General features: G+C 56.8%; 8 protein-coding genes across 8 annotated transcripts; 6 read left to right on the top strand and 2 right to left on the bottom strand.

The window, feature by feature from the left end:
• Nucleotides 1-953: 953 nt before the first annotated feature.
• INS49_009021 (uncharacterized protein) lies at nucleotides 954-2,031 on the top strand (the record flags this gene model as incomplete). The annotated part of the gene is made up of 2 exons (XM_043169758.1): nucleotides 954-1,255; nucleotides 1,314-2,031. 2 exons carry the CDS (start codon nucleotides 954-956, stop codon nucleotides 2,029-2,031), a joined length of 1,020 nt encoding a protein of 339 aa, XP_043027438.1.
• Nucleotides 2,032-3,810: 1,779 nt separating this feature from the next.
• On the top strand, nucleotides 3,811-6,308 carry INS49_009020 (uncharacterized protein; the record flags this gene model as incomplete). The annotated part of the gene is made up of 5 exons (XM_043169757.1): nucleotides 3,811-4,130; nucleotides 4,187-4,667; nucleotides 4,723-4,858; nucleotides 4,917-5,092; nucleotides 5,142-6,308. 5 exons carry the CDS (start codon nucleotides 3,811-3,813, stop codon nucleotides 6,306-6,308), a joined length of 2,280 nt encoding a protein of 759 aa, XP_043027437.1.
• Nucleotides 6,309-7,857: 1,549 nt separating this feature from the next.
• On the top strand, nucleotides 7,858-9,324 carry INS49_009019 (uncharacterized protein; the record flags this gene model as incomplete). The annotated part of the gene is made up of 2 exons (XM_043169756.1): nucleotides 7,858-7,977; nucleotides 8,038-9,324. 2 exons carry the CDS (start codon nucleotides 7,858-7,860, stop codon nucleotides 9,322-9,324), a joined length of 1,407 nt encoding a protein of 468 aa, XP_043027436.1.
• A 1,351-nt stretch (nucleotides 9,325-10,675) lies between these two features.
• Nucleotides 10,676-11,737, top strand: INS49_009018 (uncharacterized protein; the record flags this gene model as incomplete). The annotated part of the gene is made up of 2 exons (XM_043169755.1): nucleotides 10,676-11,094; nucleotides 11,185-11,737. 2 exons carry the CDS (start codon nucleotides 10,676-10,678, stop codon nucleotides 11,735-11,737), a joined length of 972 nt encoding a protein of 323 aa, XP_043027435.1.
• A 1,053-nt stretch (nucleotides 11,738-12,790) lies between these two features.
• On the top strand, nucleotides 12,791-15,451 carry INS49_009017 (uncharacterized protein; the record flags this gene model as incomplete). Its single annotated transcript, XM_043169754.1, has 3 exons — nucleotides 12,791-13,616; nucleotides 14,480-14,491; nucleotides 14,631-15,451. The coding sequence occupies 3 exons, from the start codon at nucleotides 12,791-12,793 to the stop codon at nucleotides 15,449-15,451; spliced, it is 1,659 nt and encodes a 552-aa protein (XP_043027434.1).
• A 424-nt stretch (nucleotides 15,452-15,875) lies between these two features.
• INS49_009016 (uncharacterized protein) lies at nucleotides 15,876-17,129 on the bottom strand (the record flags this gene model as incomplete). Its single annotated transcript, XM_043169753.1, has 1 exon — nucleotides 15,876-17,129. One exon carries the CDS (start codon nucleotides 17,127-17,129, stop codon nucleotides 15,876-15,878), a length of 1,254 nt encoding a protein of 417 aa, XP_043027433.1.
• A 1,293-nt stretch (nucleotides 17,130-18,422) lies between these two features.
• On the bottom strand, nucleotides 18,423-19,650 carry INS49_009015 (uncharacterized protein; the record flags this gene model as incomplete). The annotated part of the gene is made up of 2 exons (XM_043169752.1): nucleotides 18,423-19,130; nucleotides 19,633-19,650. 2 exons carry the CDS (start codon nucleotides 19,648-19,650, stop codon nucleotides 18,423-18,425), a joined length of 726 nt encoding a protein of 241 aa, XP_043027432.1.
• Nucleotides 19,651-22,743: 3,093 nt separating this feature from the next.
• Nucleotides 22,744-24,890, top strand: INS49_009014 (uncharacterized protein; the record flags this gene model as incomplete). Its single annotated transcript, XM_043169751.1, has 2 exons — nucleotides 22,744-23,484; nucleotides 23,538-24,890. 2 exons carry the CDS (start codon nucleotides 22,744-22,746, stop codon nucleotides 24,888-24,890), a joined length of 2,094 nt encoding a protein of 697 aa, XP_043027431.1.
• Between the last annotated feature and the right edge of the window lie 262 nt (nucleotides 24,891-25,152).

The following is a 25,152-nucleotide window of genomic DNA, read 5'->3' as shown; positions in this document are numbered from 1 at the left end:
GATCTCAATATAAAATTTAAGACAGTCGATCAACTAGAAAGGTTGCAAAGCCACGCCTTCACTGCGTAGTCTAGCCCGAGCCCGCTTGCCTCACGGGAACATGGACATCCGAATGATTTCTGAAAAACACACGAATGGACATATCACCACTGCGAAATTCGGCTAATGATCCACGAGGTCATCTTTGACAGCAAAGACCGGGTCGTTCTCCAAGTACTTGGTCTTCTTGTCGAAAGTTTGCGTAACCAAGGGAGTGGACTTATCGTTACCAGCCTAGGATTATGTCAGAAATACATCCATCGGGAATATATGGATGAAGACAAAGTTTGAGACAAAGCGACGAGGGAGTTGAGCAGTCAGGTAGTCATGTGGTATCGCCCGAGGAATTACCGTTGGCAGCAAGTCCAACAAACCACTCACAGGAGACTGTCGTTCACCAACAAGGGTCTCGGGCTTTCGCGCATGCAACTACCCCGGATTATGAAAATCAGTGGCATGCCACTCGCTACGGGTTGGACCTCACTTCGATGGCGTCGGGTGTGTCCTCTCCGCATGGTAGGGGTCGTGCCGCTTCGGGACCAGGGGGGTGAGCGGGTGAGGGAAGACGGCCCCGCCGTTTTACCCCAGATTTCTGAGCTCCCGCTGTGCTCATCTCCACACGAAGACCGCGGCCCGCTTCCGCCCAGGTCGGGCGGATAGGGGATTGTGCATGTACTGAAGGCCAAATCGTAGCCAAAGGATGGCAGCACCCAGACCATTTTATGTATGGCCACGTTTCAGACGGGGGACGCTCGCGGGTTCGCGACTCGGAGATGAGGGAGATCTACACACATCGAATATTATAAAGTCGAGTGCTGTGGGCAGAGCAAGCCCAAATCTCTTAACTCGATACGATTTCAGGCATCGTACACACCTAAACCATACCTAAGCATATTCCATCTCATTGAATCACAATGCACGGCAAGGTCATTCTCGAGGAGGCTTTCGACCTCCCCCGCTTCTCTGAGAAGGCCCGGTGGTGGGCCGGTCTCTTCAGCCCCCAGCCAGATCGCCACCTACAGGAGATTATGGACCTCACAGACATCCGCATCAAGCAGGCCGACAAGCATGGAGTCGGGTACACAATCCTTTCCTATACCGCCCCCGGTGTCCAAGACGTCAGCGATCCTAAGGAGGCCCAAGCCCTGGCTGTCGAGATCAATGACTACGTGGCCGGGCAAATTAAAGGACACGAGGACCGTCTGGGTGCATTCACGTAAGTGCGGACCGTTAAAATAACATCCGCGGCGCTGTTTTGCTAACCAATCGCGAAGGACTCTCTCAATGCATGACCCCAAGGAGGCAGCTGCTGAGCTTCGCCGCTGTGTCACCCAGTATGGCTTCAAGGGCGCGCTGGTAAACGACACCCAACGCGCGGGAAAGGACGGGGACGACATGATCTTCTACGACAAGCCCGAGTGGGACGTCTTCTGGCAGACCTGTACCGAGCTCGACGTCCCCTTTTATCTCCACCCTCGCAACCCGACAGGGAGCGTCTATGAGAAACTCTGGAAAGACCGCCAATGGCTCGTCGGTCCACCTCTATCGTTTGCGCACGGGGTGTCTTTACACGTCCTGGGCATGGTGACGAACGGGGTTTTCGACCGCCATCCGAAGCTGCAAATCATCTTGGGGCATCTCGGGGAGCACATCCCCTTCGACCTGTGGAGAATCAACCATTGGTTTGAGGATGTCAAGAAGCCGCTGGGGCTGGACTGCAAAAGGACGATTCGAGAATACTTCAACGAAAATATCTGGATCACCACGAGCGGCCACTTTTCTTCCACCACGCTCAATTTCTGCATGAACGAGGTCGGGTCGGACAGGATTTTGTTTTCGGTGGACTATCCTTTCGAGAAGTTCGAGCCGGCTTGTACCTGGTTTGATAATGCTGAGATGAGCATTGCGGACAGGTCCAAAATCGGCAGGGAGAATGCGAAGCGGTTGTTTAGACTGGAGGCATACAAGGATAGCGATGCTAAGGTCAACTGACTTTAGACACTCTGATGATTCGTGGGAGCGAATGAGTTTATATTATATGTAGCAAACCCTTCATACACATAATTCCTCGTGAGTAAACACGCTACTACCATGTATCACAAGTACTGTGCGTAGTTAAGAAATCATTATGAAGCAGATGTAAGGAACTGCGCATGCTCCAGTGCTTGCCAAACCTTAGCCCCACACTACACAGGGTCAGTTTGTGTCCTTGTCTGATGGGTCACAAGGTCGAGGGTTTGTAGTTGCCCGGTGACAATGGCCAGTTGTGCCCACCGCAGCAGTACTTTTTAGCGCAATTGTCACGAGCGCAGCTCCTATCGAGTTCGTTAGAACCTAGATGCGTTCCGTTTGGCCCATGTCAACTCACACGTCATGGCACTGGGAGAAGTAGGTGACGGCGGAGTCGTCGCGGCAGCATGATCAAGGGGATTGGCGACGTTCGAGTACATGAATGTTTTGTCTTTCGACCAGAAATCGGCCTCGCCTGCCCGGAAACGATCGAAGGAACCCAGGAGTACTATTGATAGAAACAAGTTCGGTATCAAATGCAGATGCACCGTTAAAGTAAGCCTCCGGATTTGTAGTATAAGTCAGACTATCGGGTTTCCACCCCCCCCCCCCCCTATTTCCGACATCAGCTCTCCAATGGCTGCACTGTGGTGAGTGTATCAATCAGGGAAAGGTCAATTTGAAAATTGAATTGAGAGAGCAGCTTGGGAAAGCTCGTAAATGTCCATGTGTCCAGAAAAGGTCCAGGATTCAAGGTTTGATTTCCAAGGTCCATGTGTGCCTACACGGACATCGTGGAGCAGCCGGCGTTGCCAAATCGGCCGGGTTTAGTACAACTCGGCGGGACACGAACAGCCACATTTAGACTGAGCTTTTGAGCAGGCCAATGCATAGGCCCCGGTGAAAGTGAAACAACCGGCCAATAATGCAAGTCATTGAACGGTGAGCCCCCTTCTAATCACAACTTGTCGTGCATGTAGGCGTGAAGCTCAGATAGGTTTCTGCCCTTTCTGGCCGCCAAGCCTGGCTGACTCCGTCTCTGAGATGGGCCCAAAGATGCAGGGATTTGCACTCGCTAACTCTATTCAGTCGTCCCATAACCCCCCTTAATCACAATTTCCAGGGGGCTCATGTTTATTTGACACAGCAGTCAGCACAAACACATGAGCAATTGGCTAATATTTTCAACCTTATCCGCTCTCCGGGTTGGCATGACTTCACTCCACATAGGCTAATCGCCGCATCACATTTCTTTCTGGCCAAGCTCCCCTTCCACTGGTGGACATTTCCAGGCTGATGGCCCGCCCAGCCTGCTGGCGCCCCATCTGATTGATGGGTTGCAGCGGGCGGCCCGCGAAAATCCCACCTCGGCTCTCGGAAACCTGACCAGGTCCTTTCGCGACATTAAGGTTTTCTGGGGCGCTATGTCAGTCTATCCGAGATGTTTCTTCCCCTGAAGGCGTGACTGACATAGAATTGTGCACCTCTGACTCTATCGGAGATACCACTAACCAGGAGGAGAATGCCCTCCGAGAGCGAGTGGAGGATACTCCAATGTAAATAATAGACAGGCCCCCCAATTGAAGCTGCTTTTCGTCCAGTTCACCTGTTCAGTCCAGTCCTTTGCTCTGACCGACGTTCGCTTTCATCGGATCTGCTTTTCGACCGACGACATTCGCTTCAACCTGGCTGGTCCATTCAAGATTTCACACACTCTTTAGAGACTTCGAGTGACCAGACCAGACTACAGAAACCCTCAAGATGAGAGGCGTGGGTCTCATCCTGGCGGCGGCGGCATCCGTCCGCGCGGCGTGCGACTGGAAGAACGTCCACACCGGAGGCGGCGGTGGTTTCGTCGCGTCGATTCAGTTCCACCCGACCGAGAAAGGGGTCGCTTTCGCCCGCACTGACATCGGTGGTCTCTACCGCCTCAACGACGACGATTCGTGGACTCCCGTGACCGACGCGAACGGCTTCGCCCACGATGACAACTGGAACAGATGGGGCATCGACGCATTGGCCCTTGACCCTTCTGATGCAAATAATGTGTACATCGCGGCGGGCATGTACACCAACGACTGGTACTGTTCCTCCCTATGTGCGCTTTGCGTATGGCAAGCTTACAGATCGTCCTTAGGGACCCCAACAATGGCACCATTGCCCGCAGCTCTGACAAGGGCGAGACCTGGGAGGTCACCACGCTCCCCTTCAAGGTCGGCGGCAACATGCCTGGTCGCGGCACCGGCGAGCGTCTCGCCGTCGACCCCAAGAACTCCCAGATCCTCTACTTCGGCGCCCGGAGCGGCAACGGCCTGTGGAAGTCCGCCGACGGCGGCGCGACCTTCTCCAAGGTCTCTTCCTTTGAGGCCGTCGGTACCTTCCGCCCCGGCGCTGAGACCGATGCGTACAACGGCGACCTTCAGGGTCTGACCTTTGTCACCTTCGACGAGACCTCCGAGGCCGTCGACGGCGCTACCTCCCGCATCTTTGTCGGTACCGCCGACAACACCACCGCTTCTGTCTACGTCAGCACCGACGCTGGCGCTACCTGGAGCCCTGTTGCCGACCAGCCTGCCAAGTTCTTCCCCCACAAGGCCAGACTTTCCGTTGCCGAGAAGGTGAGGATACGCGCCTGGATTATATAAGTATGCTGTGTTGCTAACAAGATCTTAGGTCATCTACTTCACCTACTCTGATGGTACTGGCCCGTACGATGGCACTCAGGGTGGCGTCTACAGATACGACCTCGCTTCCGGCAACTGGACTGACATTACCCCGACCTCGGGCAGCGATCTCTTCTACGGTTTCGGTAAGTTGGCTCTAGATGGGTTACATATCGGGCGACTTGGACTGACGATTCCCAACAGGTGGACTTGCCGTTGATGCGCAGAAGCCCGGCACCATCGTGGTGGCTACCCTGAACAGCTGGTACCCCGATGCTCAGCTCTTCCGCTCTACTGATTCCGGCGCCACCTGGAAGAAGATCTGGAACTGGGGAGCCGACGGCAACGTTGCGCCCCAGTACACCATCGGCACAAAGAACGTAAGTTTTAACCCTTCAAAACGAAAGATTTGTGGCTCACCAAAAATAGGCTCCCTGGATCAAGACCAACTTCCTCGACACCGACACCAAGAAGCTCGGCTGGATGATCGAGTCCCTCGAGATCGACCCCCACGACAGCGACAGGTGGCTCTACGGCACCGGTGTCACCATCTACGGCGGTCACGACTTGACCAACTGGGACAACAACAAGACCGTGACCATCGAGAGTCTTGCCTCCGGCATCGAGGAGATGGCCATCTCCAGCCTGGCCTCTGCCCCCGGCGGCCCCGAGCTCCTCATGGCCACCCTCGACAACAACGGCTTCACCTACGACTCCGTCGCCGACCTCGGCACGGCCCCGCAGACCGCATGGACCAACCCCTGGTGGGCGAGCAGCGTATCCGTCGACTTCGCCGGCAACGACGTCACCAAGGTCGCCCGCATCGGCAAGGCCACCGGCACCCCCCAGCTGGCCCTCAGCAGCGACGGCGGCGCCACCTGGGCCGTCGTCAACGCCACCGGCACCACCGCCGCCGACGGCACCGTCGCCTACTCGGCCGACGGCGACGTGATCCTCTGGTCCACACTCAACGAGGGCGTCCTCGCCTCCCGCGGCCAGGGCAGGCTCGAGAACGTCACCCTGCCCGCCAGCAGCGTCATCGCCAGCGACAAGCAGAACGGCACCGTCTTCTACGCCGGGTCCAAGGCTGCCTTCTACGTCTCCGCCGACGGCGCAGCGACCTTCGTCGAGTCCGCCCCGCTCGCCAACGCCACCGAGATCCGCCACATCGCCGCCCACCCCGCCGTCGCGGGTGAGATCTGGGTCTCGACCGACGCGGGCATCTTCCACAGCACCAACTTCGGCCAGGCCTTCTCCCCGCTGTCTTCGAGCCCCTCCAACGCCCACGCCGTCTCGGTCGGCAAGGGCGACGGCACCGCCTGGAACCTGTACGTCTTCGGGAACGGCCCCGAGGGCAAGAAGCTGTACGCCAGCGCCGACGGCGGCGCTACCTGGGTCGACATCCAGGGCTCCTACAGCTTCGGCGCTATTGACGGTGCCGCCCTTGTCGGCTCCGCCAACGAGGCCAATGTCGTGTATGTTGGTACCAACGGCCGTGGCGTCATGTACGCCTCGTGCCCTCTCTCCAACTCTACCGCTGCTCCGGCTGCTTCCCCTGCCAGGAGGCAGCTTCGTCACCGTTCCATGAGGTTTTGAAGGGCCACCCAGGAGGACATGACCTGAGTGGGACAGCCGTAGATCTCATAGACTTTTCGTTTCGCTTGTAACTATTCTTCAATCACATACTTCGCAGAACACCATCATATTAGAGACGTTGTACCTTCAACTTCACAATCGTCTGCGTGAGTATGTCTTTGTTCTAAATGTAGAGGTAACACATGCAAGACACAAAGCTTCATTCTCTCTCCAAAGCCAAACAGCATACCATTGAAATCAACTTGCTGTACGTTGCCAGGCTGCCATGGATCCGTACGAGACAGCAGCGAGGCTGAGCTCTATTTACGGCAGCGGTCGCGTGATATGTGCGACGAGTGGAGATGAGAAAGGCGAATTCTCGTCAATAATCTGCCTTTTCCATAGCTGTCTACTATTTTTGCTGGGTCGATATTGTCCAGTCTGTAAAACCACAAAACGGGTTGAGCTTCTAAAGTTCTTCCGAGTAAAGACAGGGATACCGATACGGTCTTTCCATCAGGTGCTCATTCTCATTTTACTCATTTTAGCAGGTAATCGAACCCCTTTACGAAACGCTTTCTCCCAAGAGGATCGCGGACTCAACATTGAAGCAGGAAATTGTTGCGTATACCTAGGCTTCATATCCTGAGCTATAGTAATGCCGAATCAATACTGCATGGGGACTTTTGGCACTAATTACCAACTCAGGAAACCCGGCGTCTGGGGAGAGAAGGAACTCTGTTACCGAGTCCCAGGCAGTTGCATCGGACGACATTGCCGCACACCATGTCAATCGCCCGCGTCAACTTAGTAGACTATCAATCATTCATTCTCTCCTCCACGCGACTGCCATCACACAAATGCCCAACCGTATCAAGGAGCGACACCTGGGAGCGGCGACTCTCGAACCCAAGCGCCTTCCCTGTGGCGGTTCGCTTGCGTGATCGATCGAGGGATGCACAGGCAGATAGAGATCCTGGCCTTGACTCTACTGCGACAGAAGAGCACCGGCTCGGTGGCTGCTCAAGTGTTTGGAAATGGAGGCTGAGCAATCGATCTCTGCCGGGAAGGCGGGTTGTCGGCCGCGGAGACAAACGGGACAGGGCGGTTTGCCATGGCAGGATAATTATATCTCACCGTGGATAGCAATTTACTTGGTCGGACAAGTTGTTTACATGTCAGAATTGCGCCGATTGACTACATGTCCGTGACTGACCCGAACTGGGCTGTGGTTGCGTCTCAGCACATTTGGTCACGCAATCTTCCATATTGACAATACTATGTCCCCATGACAGTCAGGATTCGGGTGTTGAGTTCAGGATGATGGTGTAAGCCCTAGAAGCAAACTGTCGATCAGGGCACATGCGTTTGCCTAATGAGGTATCGGGCCCCGGGCGGTGGGTGTTGTTGGTTGTTAGTGTGAATTGGGTGCTTTATCACCCCGCTCCTGCGAGGTGAGACGGGGGGGCTGACATTTACTGCTATCCTTCGTCGTCGTCGGCGCTGAGATAGCTGGGTAATTAGATATCCTTATTGATGACTTGCACGTACTAGAAAAAGAAACAAAGCGATGGCATCCATTTTTGACTCGCTGAAGCAGGACCTCAAGACCGGGAAGGTCGTCGTGCCGGGCGATGCCGACTACGACGACAGCCTGAAGCGCTGGAGCGCGAGCTGCATCAAGCCAGCCGTGAGTAAATCACATTGGTCGCCCCTACCTAGCCGCAGAACACTGAGTGCGAGAGAACAGGCGGCAGTGATCAAGCCCACGTCGGCAGCAGAGGTCAGCGCGGCCATCGTCTTCGCCAACGAGCACTCGCTCCCCTTCACCGTCTGCGGCGGCGGGCACTCGACGTCCGGTCAGTCGTCCAAGGGCGGGGAGGGGGTGGTCATCGACCTCTCCCTCATCCGCGAGGTCAGCGTCGACGCGGACAGGCAGACCATCACCTACGGCGGCGGGTGCCTCTGGTCCGAGGTCGACGAGGCGGCCGCGCAGCACGGGCTCGCCACGCCGGGGGGGACCGTCAACCACACGGGGGTGGGCGGGCTCGTCCTCGGCGGCGGGTTCGGCTTCCTCAGCCCTCGGCACGGTCTCACCGTCGACGTTCTGCTGGAGGTGGAGGTCGTCCTCGCCGACGGGCGCGTCGTGACGGCGTCTGAGAACGAAAACGCGGACCTGTTCTGGGCCCTGCGCGGCGCGGGGACGAGCTTCGGCGCGGTGACGAGGTTCACGTCGCGCGCGTTCCCGCAGGGCGACGTCTGGGCGGGGGTGCTGATCTTCACGCCGGACCAGCTCTCCGAGGTGGTGGAGGGGTGCAACGGCGTGCTGGCGGCGCAGGACGGCAACCAGGCCATGCTGCTGGCGTTTGGGTACTCGCCGCCCCCGGACAGGGCGCGCGTCATCGTCGCGCAGGTGTTCCACAACGGCAGCGCCGAGGAGGGCGAGAGGGCGTACGCGCCGCTGTTGAAGGTGGGGCCTCACCTCAATGCCGTGCAGACGGTCCCGTACAAGGTTGTCAACAGCCTCGCCAACGCCGGGGTGCCCCACGGGGGCAGGTACCAGTTCGGCGCGGCCAACGTCACCTACCCGGTCGACGTTGGGGTCGTGCAGTCGGCTGCCAAGGTGTGGTGGGAGGGCATCGAGCGGTTCAGCTCGGACCCGAGCAGGGAGGACCTCCGCGGCAGCATCATTGGGTACGAGCTGTTCCCGAACGACAAGGCGCGGGAGGTCGCCCCTGAGGCGACGGCCTTTGCCAACCGTGGCAAGTACTTCAACGTTGCCGTGCTCATGAGCTGGAAGAACCCGGAGAGCGACAAGGACGTCCGCGCGTTCAAGCAGGAGGTTGCGGCCTTGATCAGGGACAAGGGGTTCAAGGGTGACGAGGTTGGGGGCGAGGGCGTTGGTCACTACAACAATTACCTGGACAGCAGCATCAGTGCCGAGGGGGCCTTTGGGGCGAATGCGAAGAGGCTGAAGGAGCTGAAGCAGAAGTTCGACCCGGCGAACCGGTTCGACAAGCTGTGGAAGCTGGCCTGACGGGTGCGAGTGGTTTGCAGTTCTGCTGCGTAAAGTTAGATCGGTAGTCTAGGTGATCAGGTCTGGATACCATCGTTGAAACTTGGCCCAGTGGCCGTACAGGCCTGCCTATCTCGGCGCTGACCACCATATACTGCACTTCCCTGTCTGGAAGCTTTTATCTGGAGATCAGGCATGAGTTGCACAACTGTTCCGTGGCTCAAGCAACTTGTTATTTGCAGTGGCCGTATGCCTAATCCCGTCGTTGGTGTGACCGCTGGCTCGAACTTGCTGAGACAGCTGACGACCATTGGTGACACTCGATCGCAGCATGGGGGAACGCATGGGCAGATCGGCACAAATAACCACATTTTCGGCCTTTTCTCCATTATGAGAAGTATGAGAGTTACAATGGGTAGGTATCACAGGGCATGCTTTCAGGACTGTTTGGGGCCGATCACAAGGTTTGTGGGAACAGAGGACCAACCTGCAGACGCTGAAACATTCGGTGTCGGTGTCGCGCCATAACAAGAAATGACTGGCACCCCCTGTGTTTTCCCAAATCTGGTTCCGCTCGTCCAGGTTACAGACGGTTGCGAGTCAGGAACGTCGAGTGTTATCGTCATATGGCGGACATAATTTTGATAATTCGAATCCTAAATCTCTTGCCCTTGGGAATAAGAGAACCTTGAGGGTTGCATTTCAGGGCGTCCGATGCCCAGTTTGCCGTGCCCAAATTGGGGGGTGAACAGACGCTAACATCTGGGTGCTACGCCCCTGGACCTGGCACGAGTACAACGATGCAAGGGTGCGGTAAGCTGAAACTGGTGTAGCTCGGAAGCGGGCACCAACGGTTGGGTGCCAGTCGTGGTTCCCCCACCCGAGCGAGAAGATTCAGGGTCCAAGTGGGATTTGGAGAGGCAGTGGCGTCATACGTATGTGAGAATGATGGACTGTCAGGCAGCATTTCCCCATCCAGACGGCCCGCAGTGGCCACCATTGCCCAGCAGTATGGGTGCGCGAGCGCGAGAGCTCGAGTCGCCAGACCACAATAGGATTAAATCTACTTTGGCGCAGGACTGATCCAAATCCCGGCATCCCCCTCTTTTTTTTCCCCATCGTCTGCAACATCGGGTTTTGTTTGTCCTTCGTGTCCTCTCCTCCCTGGAGATACCTTCCCAGACGGCTTCTCATTTCCCGTCAGTCACATGAGGCCGGGCAGAGCTCTCAAAGCCCACCTGTAGACGTCCTGCTCATCTCAGACGGCGATCCTTGACACAAGCCCAGCTCACGTCCGGCTTGCTGTTTGCCCATGTCGTCAGTCCCTTTCGCCACTGCGCATCCTTAGAAACGCCCTAATTCCCCAGCCGGCATGGCTCAACTCCGGTCCGACATGGCCGCAACCGCGCAGCCCCAGACAGCATCGCCCTTCTTCGATAAGCTCCCCTTTGAGATCCGCGAGAAGATCTTCGACGAGCTGTGGGCATTCCACGATACCAGATGGCATGTTCACTCAGCCGGAGAGCATGTGGTACCGGTGTTCCCCTGCATCACCGACGCGCACGAGGAGGACACGAGATACGCCCACTTCCAGTCTTCGCGCGGTGTAGAGGCCCTCACCTGGGAGTCAAGGCTGCGGTCACCATGGAACACACACTGGAGATGCGCCGAGGCAGCTGCTGTCAGGGCAACGAACCCCAGGACGGGACGGACAGCTTCACCGAGGGACTATGTCCGACGGCGGCCTAGATTCGCGTCGCCCTCCTCGCCCCTCTTGGTTTGCAAACGATGGTATGTTGGCTGCCCATATCTTATGCTCTTCGATCCCGCCACCTCCTTGTCCACTCCTCGAAATTGGCTCAACAATTGACACCACACCAGGTACGTTGAGAGCATCGGGCCCCTCGAGAACGCCCTGACCTTCTGCTTCACCGATATCATCGTGGCCAGAGACTTCCTCGCCGTGAACACACCCACCCGGAACGTCCGCAACATCGAGATCAGCCTCCGCGTGAAACCCCTGATATCCGAGCTCTACTTCCCCGGCCCGGACGGCGAGCCTCAGCCACACATCGCAGGCGTCCCAGTCACCGCAAAGGACAACCCGTGGGAGGATCTCAGCCGCCGCTTGTCGGCCCTGCCCAAACTCCGCGAGCTCCACGTCTACCTCGACTCCGAGGACCTCCGCCCCTGGCACAAGCGCGTCAACGAGCGGAGCTTCCTCAAGCAGCTCCTCCAGGCCAAGGCCCGGAATTTCGTCCTCTACTTGCCCAGCATCCCACGCGAGGCACCGCTGCAGGGCCTGCCGGGCACCTACCTCGCGGACGGCATGCTCGACGGGGCGCGCTGCACCGTCGTGAGGGGCCCGAGGCCCAACAACTGGCAACTGCATCTCTCCAGGGTCAGTCAAGTGCACCTCCTCCGCCGCCACTGATGTGCGCCTTTCGAATCGAATGCTGACGTCTGCGTCTGCTTCTTTCCAGATATCGCATGTGCTTCCGGAGAACTGGACCCATACCTTGTGGAATCAGGCAAACGACAGGGTGTTGCCGCAGTTTGCGTGAGCAAGACTGGGCGGTGGAAACGGATATTTCACGATTTGGCATGTGCGACGGTGGAAAAGGTATCGCCCCATACCTCGACTACTATGCTCGATTACCCTACACCACGTCACACGTGGTCCCTCCAGCAGCATATATTCCTGCTGTGTACTCTGGAACTTGAACAGTGGCTCATCTGAGGTCCATTCAATAAGGAAGGGGCACGAAGCGGGCCCACAAGTGAGGCTGTCATGAGGGATAGAATATTTTTAATAGAGCCCTGGCAGCTTACCGACATGAGCCTTTCAGGTCCCTCACACGTGCTCCGAACGGGATCCTACATCTGCGCATCGCGACGCGAGAGCGGCCCAAACTTGCACGTTGCCGTCCCGCAGAAGCACTGATTTACGCCACGCCACTGCCTACTGATCAGCTTTGACATTGTCGTCCCTTGATGTGCGGTTGTGCCTGCACGTCTGCATGCCAACTCTCCGCTGCGAGCGACTTTTCCATGCACGGCACAGGCTGCGTCAGCAGAGAAAAGCAATCTCGCGTGCCTTGAAAGGCTCAATCATCATCGCTGGGCTTCGTGGTACAAATGCACTCCAGCCTTGTAAGAGTCCCCGACTCCTCTCGCCCTTGCTTCTGCGGAATTGATCCGAAACCGTGTCCGCCAACGTCACTCCCTAGACATACATCGCAAATGCAGGCTTGCGCATTGCAGGCCGGGCTGGTTCGCCCAGCGCAGCCTGTCCAAATTCCTGCCTGGGTGGTGGCTGAGGGCAAACCTCCCTTCTCGTCTTCCGTCCTTCCTGTCTTCTGCCCTTATTCTGCTTCACTGTTCCCAACTGGAATACTGTGAACACTTCTCGTGGCTGCTTCATCCATGGTTTCGTCGCCCTCGCAACTCGCCTATCACATTGCCCAGTCCCCTCACGATCTCATCGATGTCCTTGCACTGGCCTAAGGCGCTGGAGCGCATCGCCTGGCCGATTGCATTCGTGGCCGGCCTGCCCGCCGCCATGGTTGCCGCCCGGATCCTGCTCCCGGAGGGGCCAGTCGAAGTCCTCGCCTCCAGGACCCGCGACGCGGCGATCGAGAAGGTCCGCGCGGTAGGGAAGCCGCGGAAGGCGGGCGGCAGCGGCCTGTCGAGCTACCTCTGGAACGCCCTCCTGCTCGGGGCCGCGTTCGTCATGATCGACGAGTACGCCGGCCTCGACATCCTGCACACGGCCCTCGGCGCCGACATCCTGCCCAAGACGGAGCTGCAGAGGGGGCTCCGCCGGCACAGGGCCGCGTGGAGGGAGGCCAAGGCGTCCGGGGACCCCGCGACGGTGCGGGAGACGTTCTTCCGGCTGAAGCGGGAGCGGTTCGGGCTCATGGGCGTCAGGTACCAGGAGGAGGCCATGAGGACGCCCTGGGACACGGGGGAGCGCAGCAGCGAGATGCTGGACCCGCGGGACGTGCGGGTCTTCTTCCTCCTCGCCGAGGGGTCGACGAGAGTGGCGGCCAAGATCTACATCGCGTTCAACGCGGACCCTGGGGAGCCTGGGGTGAGGGAGAAGGTCGACAGGACCACCAGGTGGATCCTCACCCGGCAGGTCGAGTCGAGGCTGGCCGAGGCCCGCCTGGAGATGCCGTGCAGGCTGGAGAGGGCGTACCGGGACCGGGGCGAGGGCGAGCACCTGGTGCAGTGGGGCCGGAATGAGGATGGGAGCCACACTCTGGCGGATGCTTGGGATCGTCGGCGGACTGTCTTTGTGCCGGGGGATGGTATGGGGCCCGCTGAGTGACGCAGGGAAATCGAGATGGCAGATCTTGTGCTCAGACCGATTTATTTGAATTGCCATCTGTACTCGATGTCTTTCGGTTGGCGATGGTCTTCAAGCAAGTGAAGATAGGTACCTACAGCACCCGACTCAATCGTTCCTGTACAATAGAAGCACTAGGATACACAGACAAGTACACTTGTCTTCAAAATTGCTGTCGAAGTGCTCAGGTGGACGACCTCATCACCGAAGGATCACTCTCGGGCGTGCCTCATCCAGGGCAGATTCCGCTGGCAGGTTTTCGCTGTCCATGCCCTGGTGATTAATTTAGTGGGGAGTAACTCAAGACCGTCGTTTACTTATTCCCGTGGGTTGATAGAATTTGACCCCTTTCTAACGTCCAGAATCGCACCCCCTGCCAAGCTGACTGCTGTTTCCACCGTAGGGAACACAACTCGTGATAGCCAGCACGCAAAAGTCTTACACCAGTATCAAATTATTTCTCTGTATGGAGCAGCCCATGAACATCACATCCAAAGATGAGGGCAAGAGGTCCATATACATGACCAAGACAGAAACCCCAGTCCGGTCTGCTGGCCTGAAAATAGCAACACAAGATGGGAACTCTGTGAAAAAGTGTTGCTTACTGTTGCTTGTTGGTTCGCGGAAAGGCGGCTGCAGATCAGCGGCTGAGTCACTGCGCTGCTGCGTGCATGTTGGGTGTCGTTACATCACACTACATTGAGCCAAGACATGGATAATAATTGAAATGGCAGGCGGATGCCACTCCCCGCACAATGCTCACCTTTCTCAAGATCTACCAGCACTTCTCTCTAGAACGACATTATGGGAAACGATGACGAACAGGCCAGATCGCTGGTGAGGCATCGCATTACGTCCTTACAAATCCAGGAAAGGTTTGCCACTGGTCTCACGCCTCTTCTTCTCAGAGAGATACGACACGCTATAGAGATACACTCAGAAGCCGTTGAACAGCCTGACCTCACTACCAACACAGAGCTCTTGAGGGATCTCGACAATGCACACGACAGAGTTTCAGAACACTGGTGCAAGTTTCACGAGAATTACATGACCTCGTCATCTCTTCTAGCATACATTGGCCTGCATCGGCGGTTTCTTACTCATTTCCTAGTTGACGAATACACGTCGACGCCGGCCCTTCGCGACGCCAAAAGCAGCAATGTCCACGACTGGGCATGTGATATGGCCGGCCTGGTACAGGCTCACAGCACCGCCGAGAGTGATCCCAACGACTCCGATTTGGAGTATCAACGTTCGATCGTCTCTCCGCTTGAAGAAATGGGCCTGAACCAAGCTCACGTCGAGGAAAAAATACGCATCCTCGCTGCGGTACCGCGTGGACAGTCTTGTGGCTACGTTCGGCGCATCATCAGACAATGCGACTGGCAGAAGCTGGCCGAGGCCCTCCCGGATGATCGAAAACTTGCCATCGACCTTTTTGAGCCACGAACGGTCTTCGAGAGCGCTTTCGACGAGAAAACGCGTTCCGCCGTCGTGAAGAGCATCGATAATATAACAGACAAATATTTTACCAACCTCTCCAGTCCAACCAAATATACACTCAGCAAGCACGCTATCGGTGCATCGGCAAAACACAGTTTTGCGAACGGCAGCAATGAGCTGGTTATCCCGAGTGGAGGCATGGATGAGGTCAACAGGAGCATTCACGACATTGGTGCAGGTGGTTTCAAAGGCTTGGGCACCGGTTTAACTCTTGGACTCGGGTCACATACGGCGTCTTCCAGACTGAGCCGGGATGAGAAGACTCCATTGATGAGCCCGAAGGACAAGGTGTAAAGGTCTGCATATGTATCCTGGAGAATCTGTGTCCATCGCCAAGTATCAAAATAGCGTAACGCAGGGCGCTTGGTCGACCCGGATTTATCACTTGAGCAGTGGCGTATCATCCAATCCCAAATCTGGCGGCAGTAGCAAACATCTGTTTCAGAGTATATTCTTCAAAATTCAACACCGGACGCCGCCATACCAAGACCTCGCCAATGCGTAAGTAGTAGATTATTGGTCTCAACCTTGTTAATATTGCCCCGTTCGCAAACATCGACAGCTAATGCGCGTTCACCCCCGAACGCATCGCGGACGACTTCGACTTTGGATCAGCATCTCTCGTCATCTGCGGGGCATCATTCTCCATCGTCCACTGCAAAAGGGATAGGCATACACCGAATTCTCAGTATTGTAGACGGTTGCACCATCTGCGCCCTTAGGCCGTGCCCAGGAAATTAAACCGCGGAATATGACGCGGCAGTGCACCCAGCAAGATGTCCTCCATCTCGCACTTCAGAGCGTTGGCCTTCGGAAACCTGCCAAGTAGGCGGCGTACCCTGATGAACCTCTTCACCCCGTTAACATCCTCAAGCCTCTTAACAAAGAGCCCCACCACAGTGTCCGTCGTCCCGTGCATCTCGCACTCCAGGAATGCGATGTGATCATCATCCATAAACCCCATGATCCCCTGGTCGTCATTAGGACACACCCGCATCTTTATGCGCAGGTACCCGTCGTTGGGCGTCTCGAACGGCGGCGCCCAGTGGTCGAGGATGCTGACGAGCCGGCTGTAGGACGTGCGGATGTCGCCCAGCCCGGCGAAGAGGCTCGGGTGCGGCGCGTAGAGCGAGTAGCAGAGCACCGTGCTGTCGCAGCCCTCCTGGTCGTACCACCCGCCCCACGCGAACAGGCTCTGGTCGTTGGTCTGCCTCGCGATCTCGGCCTGGAGCCGGGCGAAGGCCTTTGACTCGCCCTCGCCGTAGAGGGGGGGCATGTGCACGTCGAACAGGCCCATCAGGCAGTAGGCGAGGTCCTCGGCGCGGGTCGTCTGGCGCGTCGACGCCCACGACAGCTTCTGTGCCACGGACAGGAGGTGCAGGGACTGGCGCGCCATCCCGCCTGCGCAGAGGTTGCACCATGCTGGTGAGAAGAGGCCGGCGGGAATAGACGTGATCTTCTCGAGGGCCGAGGAGAGGGACGTCTTGCTACCGATGTAGACCCAGTCCCTGTTGTAGAACTCCACGCTCGACGGCGCAATTAGTTCCTGCAGCGTCCAACCCCTCGTGAACCAGCGCGACTCGGCCAGTGCTATCCCCACGTCCACCCTTGGCGAGGAAAAGTCGGCCTCCACGTCGACGAGATACGCGAAGCAGACGGCGGACTTCTCGTAGTAGCCATACATGCTGTTGATGGCCTCGGAAAGCTCGGTCGACGAGGACTTGTCGATGCAGCAGGTGTCAATCCATATCCAGTCGTAGCCCTGGGACTTGGCGAGGCGGCAGGATCCCACTATCTTTGGATGCCTGCGCTTCCTCCACCGGGCCGCGGCACGCTGCCACCTGGGCTTGGGGAGGAACGCTTCCAGAGGTGCCTCTTCTTCGCCCCACGTGTGTGACAGGATTGCGTATTCTTCAGGGCATCGCCTTGTAAATGTCTTCAGCTCCAGGGTGGTGGTGTTCAGGAGCCTCATTATGAGGCCACATGGTCCGCTCGGCTTCAGGGGCTCTGTTGCTCTGGGGTTTGGCGGTGCAAGAATGCAGCTGGAAGACCTCAGGACAGGGAGCTGGGAGACTGCCCGTCAAAGAGGGGCATTCGCCGGTTTTCGATTGCAGTCTCGGCTAATCCGGTCGTCTGAGTACCTGAATTGGCTCTGCAGGTGTTGTGATCAAGCTGCGTGATGGAGGCGCAGCGTGCGTGATGGTGTTGACGTCGTTGCATTGGAAGGATTCTGAACCTTGCCGCCCTCTCTGATTGGTCGCGTGTTGGGCGTGCAGCCCCCCGGTCTTCCGTCCGGACCTCGAGCCGGTCAATCGAATCATCCTATGAGCGACATGCCAAAGTGAAATGCGAAGTAACCTGCCTCCGTTGTGACGCATTATCTCGAGATATAGTGATACAGGTTCAGCCCTACGTGATACATGACATATAAGTCTGCTTTATCATTGGTGTTGGTCTTCTGGATAATTGGTCGGAAGCGGACGGAGTCACCATTTGATCTATTCAAAAACCTAATCACCTACAAGGGCCTTTTTTGTCTCTCTCTCTCTCTCCTCTTATGTCTTCTTATCTTCTCAGTAGCCGTAGCCACCAGTGCACTTTCTGAAATCAAACTGTCGTGTGGCTTCGGTTGTGCATGGCGATATCAATGGCAATGCATGATCATGGTCTTTTGCGACGGCCCTTGTCCATGCAACGCGGAGCAGCCAGATTCGGAGTTGGGCCGGGTATAGAATGTGAGGATTGTCTGTAAGGTCGAGGAGAGAATGAAGCTAGCCCTTGAAGTAGTTGTCGCAGGATCCCGTTTTGGTCAATTTCGTGATGATGTATCATTGCCTTACTCATGCTTAACAACAATCGCTGGCTGAGCACTACCCTTAGATTTCAATATAATTGGAAGCCAAGAAACCGGAGCCAGGTACCAGGCACCGAAAATCATTCGTATATGTCTCGGACTCGAACCAGTAACATCTACCTAGGTACTCCTCAGTGAGGCAGGACACTATTAAGTGTTTCCAGGGACTTCTCTGGGCGCGGAATTTGTACAGAACATATGATGCAGGCTCCTCTGCAGGGCGGAATCCCGATGGGTCTTGAATTGCACCAACCCATGGAACCGGTAGGAGAATAGCTGTGTATATAAATATATATATATGTGTGTGTGTGTGTGTATCTGTATAGACTAAGTTGAAAACACTTGCGGCGTGTATCTCGAGACAATAGCCAGAAGGACCCAGTCATAATGTACACTAGGTCTGGTTGATGATCATGCTGATGCCACCGGGTCGTCTCGGCTCGGCAGGTAAGCAATGCAGCGGGAAGCCTTGCAATCCTTGTACTCCCTGTATCCCTCTCTCGCCCGGGCATCCTCTTTCCCCAGGTGTTCCTCTCTGGCCCGGACATCCTCTTTCTCCAGGTATTCCTCTCTCACCCTGGCAACCTCTTTCTCCAGGTATTCCTCTCTCACCCTGTGGTCCTCTGCACCCCGGTTCGCCCTGCTCTCCTCGGTCACCTTTTTCGCCTGGATTACCTGGGTCACCCTTCTCGCCCTTCTCGCCCTGCCCTCCTGGCACTCCTGGCTCTCCTGGCTCTCCTGGCTCTCCTGGTAAGCCATCTTCACCAGGTGGCCCCATCTCTCCTGGTTCACCTTGCTCTCCTTGAGGCCCCATATCGCCCTTTGGTCCTTGTGCTCCATCTTTGCCAGATATCCCATCCCTCCCGTCACGTCCAGGAGGTCCTTGATGGCCCGGAAAGCCCTGAGAGCCGGGAATCCCTTGTGGACCGGGCATGCCTCGAGCGCCTGGTGCCCCCTGAGCGCCATCCATGCCTTGAGGGCCAGGAGCACCGGGATCACCCGGTACGCCCTGGGGCCCGGGAATACCCTGTGGTCCGGGTATGCCTGGGGGACCTTGCGGGCCGATCCAAATATCTGGCCTTTTCGGAGGTCGTCGACAGATAACCGCCCTTTTCCGATCTAGATAGACGCAACAGAACCAAACTAGGAAGACAAGACTGATAGCCAGGACAACACCAAAAACGATTAGGCCCGTGCGAGCAGAGTTATCATTGCTGGACGCGTCTCTCTTTAGCATTGATCTCCTAGGATATCCTAGTGCTGCACGAAGCGAGTTGTCAGCGCTCGACAGAACAAGACAGTGCTGCCGTCTGCAACCAGGGATGATCCGGAAGGATACCTGTATCCTGGCCCCCGCGAGTTGCCGGGATCATCTCTATGGGTAGAGAGTAACGCTGGGGCTGTTTCGGTGTAAACATCGTCTATCGGCAGAGCATGCATGGCAATGCATGCATGAATATGGGGCAGGCCGGGTGTTATTCAAACGTCAATATACGCCATAAAAGAAACCTCAGTTGCTTTTCGTCCCAGCTTTCCACTATGCCTCGAGGCGCCACATGGCTCGCATTTTATCTCCCCGTTCAGACGTGGCTTGAGCCGCACTCGGGTTACTCAAGCCCACGTCGATGATGTGCTCCATTTCTGGCCGTTGGGTGGCCTCACCGGTCGTAGGTAAGCCCCGTTTGCAAGGTCTCGGCAGGTGCAAGAAAACGGTCTCGATATCTATCGCGCGGAGGCGATTGGACGTGGAAGTGGCAGGAGGGTTACAGCACATTGCATGCATGCCGTCGAGAGTGGCTAGCCAGCTGCAACGCGGGTTTGAAGATTGGCGCTCGCAGCGATATGACGGTACTCGGTGACGATTTCCATGCGGCCTGACGCCCGAACTGAACACGTTCATGCCAGAATGTCACAACATACGCGCCTGTAACTGACTGCAGCAAGGCTTTCTTGGACTTGCCGCTCTTGGCCTGGTCTGGACGGCGGTCCGCCATATGGAACCATTTATGCATCTGCGGTCCGGTGGGAGACGCTTCCGACTGGTCCCTAAATCAATTCGTTGGCAATCATATGCTCAACGCCACGGGTGTACCAATAAATCACCCTTGCAAGATATCAGGTTTTGGTTTCCCAATCTAGGACGTGCATATGCAGACAGTAGGCCTCATACATATAACCACCCTTGCCCGCCGCCCTCTTTGAACATGCATCTTAACGAATGGTGTAAGTAGTCTTCTACCATCCACCTATTTCTAATTGGCGGCGAAACAGCAGTGATTCTAATTGCATCATCCCCATGACACTGGCAATCCTCGAAAAACCTCACCTACCATACCCCGCCTTTCCGAATCTCGACTGGGGAATGATTGAATGTGGCATAGTATTCAACTGGTCTATGGGATAATAGACCGTGGGAGAAATCACCTGTGTTAGCGAATAGTACCAATGTGTAGCAATGGTAATGCCATTACATACGCTGGCGTCAAAAATGACTATCCTTCACGAGCCCGCTCCATCTTCAATGGCTCACTCCGACTGGGTCCCAATCACGCTCCACCAGCACCGTCATCCTGAGCGAAGGGCGGTACGCTTTCCGCACCTTGAAATCAGCGGGCAGATGCTCTTCACGTCCTCTTCCGTCCGGCCTATCGCAGAATGTGCAGCATTTTCTCCATGACCCACTGACGTTATTGTCCAGGTAGCGTTCAAGCAAGGAAGGAAATGAACAGTGCTCTCAGTCACGCGCTTGATAATGACGCCGTGACCAAACACCGGAAGGGCCAATGCGCGGCTGAAAGGCAGCAAGAGGTAGATGTCAGGGCCAAGCTCGCCGACGACATTCATGGCTGCGAAATGCTTCATCATTCCAGCTTGTGATCGACTGTTCAAATCGGATACTCACAGGATGATGGCTAATCATCTCGGAAATCATGGCCGGATGAACTCCAGCCCGTCTCGCAAGGTCCGTGGCAGTGACCCCTTGCTCACCAGCTTGTGCATCAGTCTGCTCGACCCGCCTCATGTGCGCGAACAGCCCGAGATCAACCGCGAGTCGACAACCAGCATTCTTTGGAGGCCTCGAGTGATGTTCAGCAAGGTGGTTGGCAAGACTTTTCTTAGGGCATCTGGGATTTCGCCGCCCTCGGCCCACCACATCCGCTGGAGCGATTCGACGGGGGACTCTAGTTCAGCATTCGAGGTACGGCAGAGGCTCAACAGCCCTTCCCGTGCCAGATACTGGCACTGTTCCCGAGAAAATTCTGATGACATCGAGAAATGCCATGGCTAGAATGAGAATCGAGAGACCGCGTGAACGAATTGTTTGATGCTTCGTGGAGTGATGATCTGCAAGCAAGGCAAGTATGCTTCTGTCGTAAACCAACGAGGTCAACATTGCGGTAGGAATTTACCAAACATAACTGCCAATGGTTTTGTTAATGAAAAGCTATAACGTGACGTTGCTGTTGTCCGATGTCAGGCGCGAGCTTTGGATTCTAGATATGTGCTCCTTCCCTTCAAACGCATGCCAAGTCAAAGTTGGAAGGTGGGCTTGGCATCATCAACAAACGGTCTTCAAGCCTGAATGTTGGCACCACGGTGGTAAACTTGCTCAGCTTGCATGAATACGTCCTGTGTTTGTTGTGCACCGCCCGGCGGTTTCCGGTGCCTGCCAAGATCAGTTGCCTTTCTCTACTTAGCACGAGGACATTGGGCAGGTGACTACTGGTAGATAATGTTGCTCCTCGCGTCGGCAGCTCTCTATTTGCCCAGCTGAAGGGAAACTTGACCCCGAGCCTCAGATCCAATAGCAGGTTGGAGGTAATCCAACTGGCGGTGATTGCATGGCAAGTTATGTTATGGAAGGTTGTCCCATAGCAGCTTGGAGATTATCCCATGGTGGCTTATCCCAAGAGAGGGAGACAATTCACTACAGTTTGGCGTCCTGTGGCAGGTTGCAGGTAACCTGCATGTGGTTATCCACATATCTGCACGGCAGCTTCCTCGGCGACTCGAAGCGTGTCGGCTTGGAGATTGTTGATATGCAGGCGCGGAAGGCCGGGCCACGAGGCCCGAAGTGCAGTCATCAGAGCCGAGGGTCGCCTCGGTACGGCGCCCCAGTAGACTACCAGCTAGATGGAGCCGAGCCGCAGGGAGGCGAACCCCTGGCTAGGCTCAACGTGGGCCGAATGCAACGGTCTCACCCTCGGGGGGACTAACAGCTTGTCGCACGTCATGGACTCATTGAGGATAGTGCAACGCGGCTCTGTACATCACGCAGGCTTCCCCTGAGCCCGATACCGGGCTCACTGCTCCTGACGGGAACGGTGATTGTTTCCCAAGCTTCGCGTGATTGTCCATGCTGCATGACCTCTCGTGGCGGTGGGAGTGGCAGAGGCATGAGCTGCAGTAAATCCTGCCCAGCAAGTGATTCACTGCCTGTCGTCTTTCACATGGCATTTGTCCCCCAGACCCGCTTACGGCACCAAGATAGCAGCACGGGGTACCCCAGCCGGACGCCATCATGATTCATGTGGATCTTCTTACGGACACTTTTTCGGCCGTGTCATCGATCCGCCATCGCTCACTCCCTTTAACCTCGGCATCTTTTAGGACATACTTCGACGGCAAGCCACTTGTCATGTCTTTAACCTCATCCCTTCGCTCGGCCCTTCCTCCCATGTCTCGCTGACCACCCTACCTTTGCAACTCCTGCACCACCACTAAACTCACCATGCCTCCGAATCCAGATTGGGTCAAGCAGCTGAAGCCAGCGTCGCCCCAGGGGGCTGACATCCTGGTCGAGGAGCGGGCGAAGAGCAACATCGACGTTGACCAACTCGCCGAGTTCCTCTTCACCAAGAAGACCCTCGACCAGAAGGCGGCGATCGTGAAGGCACTCTCGTCAGAGCCCGTCTTTGACAAGTCAAAGAACTACTTCCAGAGCCGCGAGGACCGCTTCGTGGCAGCCCTGGCCCGCGGCAAGCGCATCGAGCAGCTCTCCCGGAAGAACAAGTGGTCCCAGGATGAGTTCGACTACGCCTACCAGCTCACCGGCGAGGCCACGCCGTTGGCCATGCACTACAAGATGTTCATCCCCACGATCCGCGAGCAGGGCACGCCGGAGCAGCACAAGCTTTTCCTCGAGAGGGCGAAGAAGTTTGAGATCATTGGGTGCTATGCACAGACGGAACTGGGCCACGGCTCCAACGTCAGGGGGCTCGAGACCACGGCGACATGGAACCCAGAGGACAAGACCTTCACGATGCACAGCCCTCACCTGACGGCCTCGAAGTGGTGGATCGGGTCGCTCGGCAAGGTCGCCAACCACGCCGTCGTGATGGCGCAGCTGGTGATAAAGGGCAAGAGCTACGGGCCCCACCCCTTCATCGTGCCCATCAGGGACCTGAACACCCACGAGCCGCTCGAGAATGTCCACATTGGAGACATCGGGCCCAAGTTCGGCTTCAACACGGTGAGTAGCCATCTACGGTGACCATCGCTGGATCCCAACTAACGTCACCTCAGATGGACAATGGCTTCTTGCTGCTCAACAACGTCAAGATCCCGCATGTCAACATGCTCTCCCGCTTCTCCAAGGTTGACCCCGAGACCAGCAAATACATCCGCCCGCCAACCCCGGCTCTCGTCTACGGCACTCTCACCTACGTACGAAGCACCATCGTGCTCGAGTCCGGCACTGTCCTGGCTCGCGGCGTGACCATCGCCACCAGGTATTGTGCGGTGCGCCGCCAGTTCCAGGATCTTGACGCCAAGGGCAGCGACGTGAGCGAGAACCAGGTGCTCAACTACAGCATGGTGCAGTTCCGCCTGCTGCCCCTGCTTGCCGCCACATTCGCCCTGCACTTCACCGGCCGCAACATGATCAGCCTGTACGAGGAGAACCAGAAGCGCCTGGCTGCCGGCAACCCGCCACCCAGCAATGACTCCAAGCGCCGACCTGGTCCTGAGGAGTTGACTCCGGGTGCAGACCTCCTGGCCGATCTGCACAGTACTTCATGTGCACTCAAGGCATTCTCGTCTACGGTGGCGGCCGAGGGTCTGGAAGTCTGCCGACGCGCATGTGGTGGGCACGGATACAGCTCGTTCAGCGGAATCGGCTCATACTACGCCGACTACCTGCCAACAGTCACCTGGGAGGGAGACAACTACATGCTCACGCAGCAGGTGGCGCGGTACCTGCTCAAGTCCGCACGCGCAGTCCTCAGCGGCAAGGCAGCGGACAACGACACCACCCGGTTCCTGAAAGTTTTCCTCAAGAGACAGGACATCGGCGCCGCCTTCGACGTGCTGGGCTCGGACCAGGAGCTGGTGGACGCCTTCGCGTGGCGGGTGGCGTACCTGACCTTTGACGCGCTGAAGAAGCGCGACGAGGAGAAGCAGCCGTGGAACTCGCTGCTGGTGGACTTCTACCGGCTCAGCACGGCGCACGCGCAGTACATGGTGGTCAAGAGCTTCAAGGACGCGCTGCACGGCAGCAACATGGGCGGCGCGGTGGGCGAGCAGACGCGCGGGGTGCTGCACACGCTCTTCAAGCTGTTCGCGCTGCACACGCTCGAGAAGGAGAGCAGCGAGTTCTTCAGCAGCGCCGCCACCACCATCAAGCAGATCTCGCTCGCGCGCAAGCAGGTCATGAAGCTGCTCGAGGAGGTCCGCCCGCACGCCGTCCGCCTCGTCGACTCGTGGAAGTTCCCCGACTGGCAGCTCGACTCGAGCCTGGGCCGGTTCGACGGCCGCGTCTACGAGGACATGTACCACAGGGCGAGCACGCTGAACCCCCTGAACGACGTCGTCTACGACTCGAACCCGGACAGCCCCAACCTGATCAGGCAGGACAACCGGGCCAAGAGCAAGTTGTAAGGTGGAGGGAGAATAGACAGGTTGCTTAGTACGCGAGGCGTTGATGTTTCAGCCTAGATTATGATATATAGTTTTTTAGAGATTGAGGATACACATAGACTTATTTACACGATGAGTTCATGTCAAGCGTGTTTTTTGGTTTCCCCACCCGTGGATGAGTGAGCCCCCTGCTTCGGCGTTTACTGTGAGAAGGAATGAGCCCATGTCCGGCGATACCATGCTAACGCCGCTTTGTTTCCGCCAGCAGTTGGGGTTGCGTAAC

Source organism: Diaporthe citri (assembly GCF_014595645.1).
Source record: "Diaporthe citri strain NFHF-8-4 chromosome Unknown scaffold_3, whole genome shotgun sequence".
In the NCBI taxonomy this organism is placed as follows: Eukaryota; Fungi; Ascomycota; class Sordariomycetes; order Diaporthales; family Diaporthaceae; genus Diaporthe; species Diaporthe citri.
The sequence above is the reverse complement of the archived record's forward strand: the minus strand, read 5'-3'. Positions and strand labels throughout refer to the sequence as shown.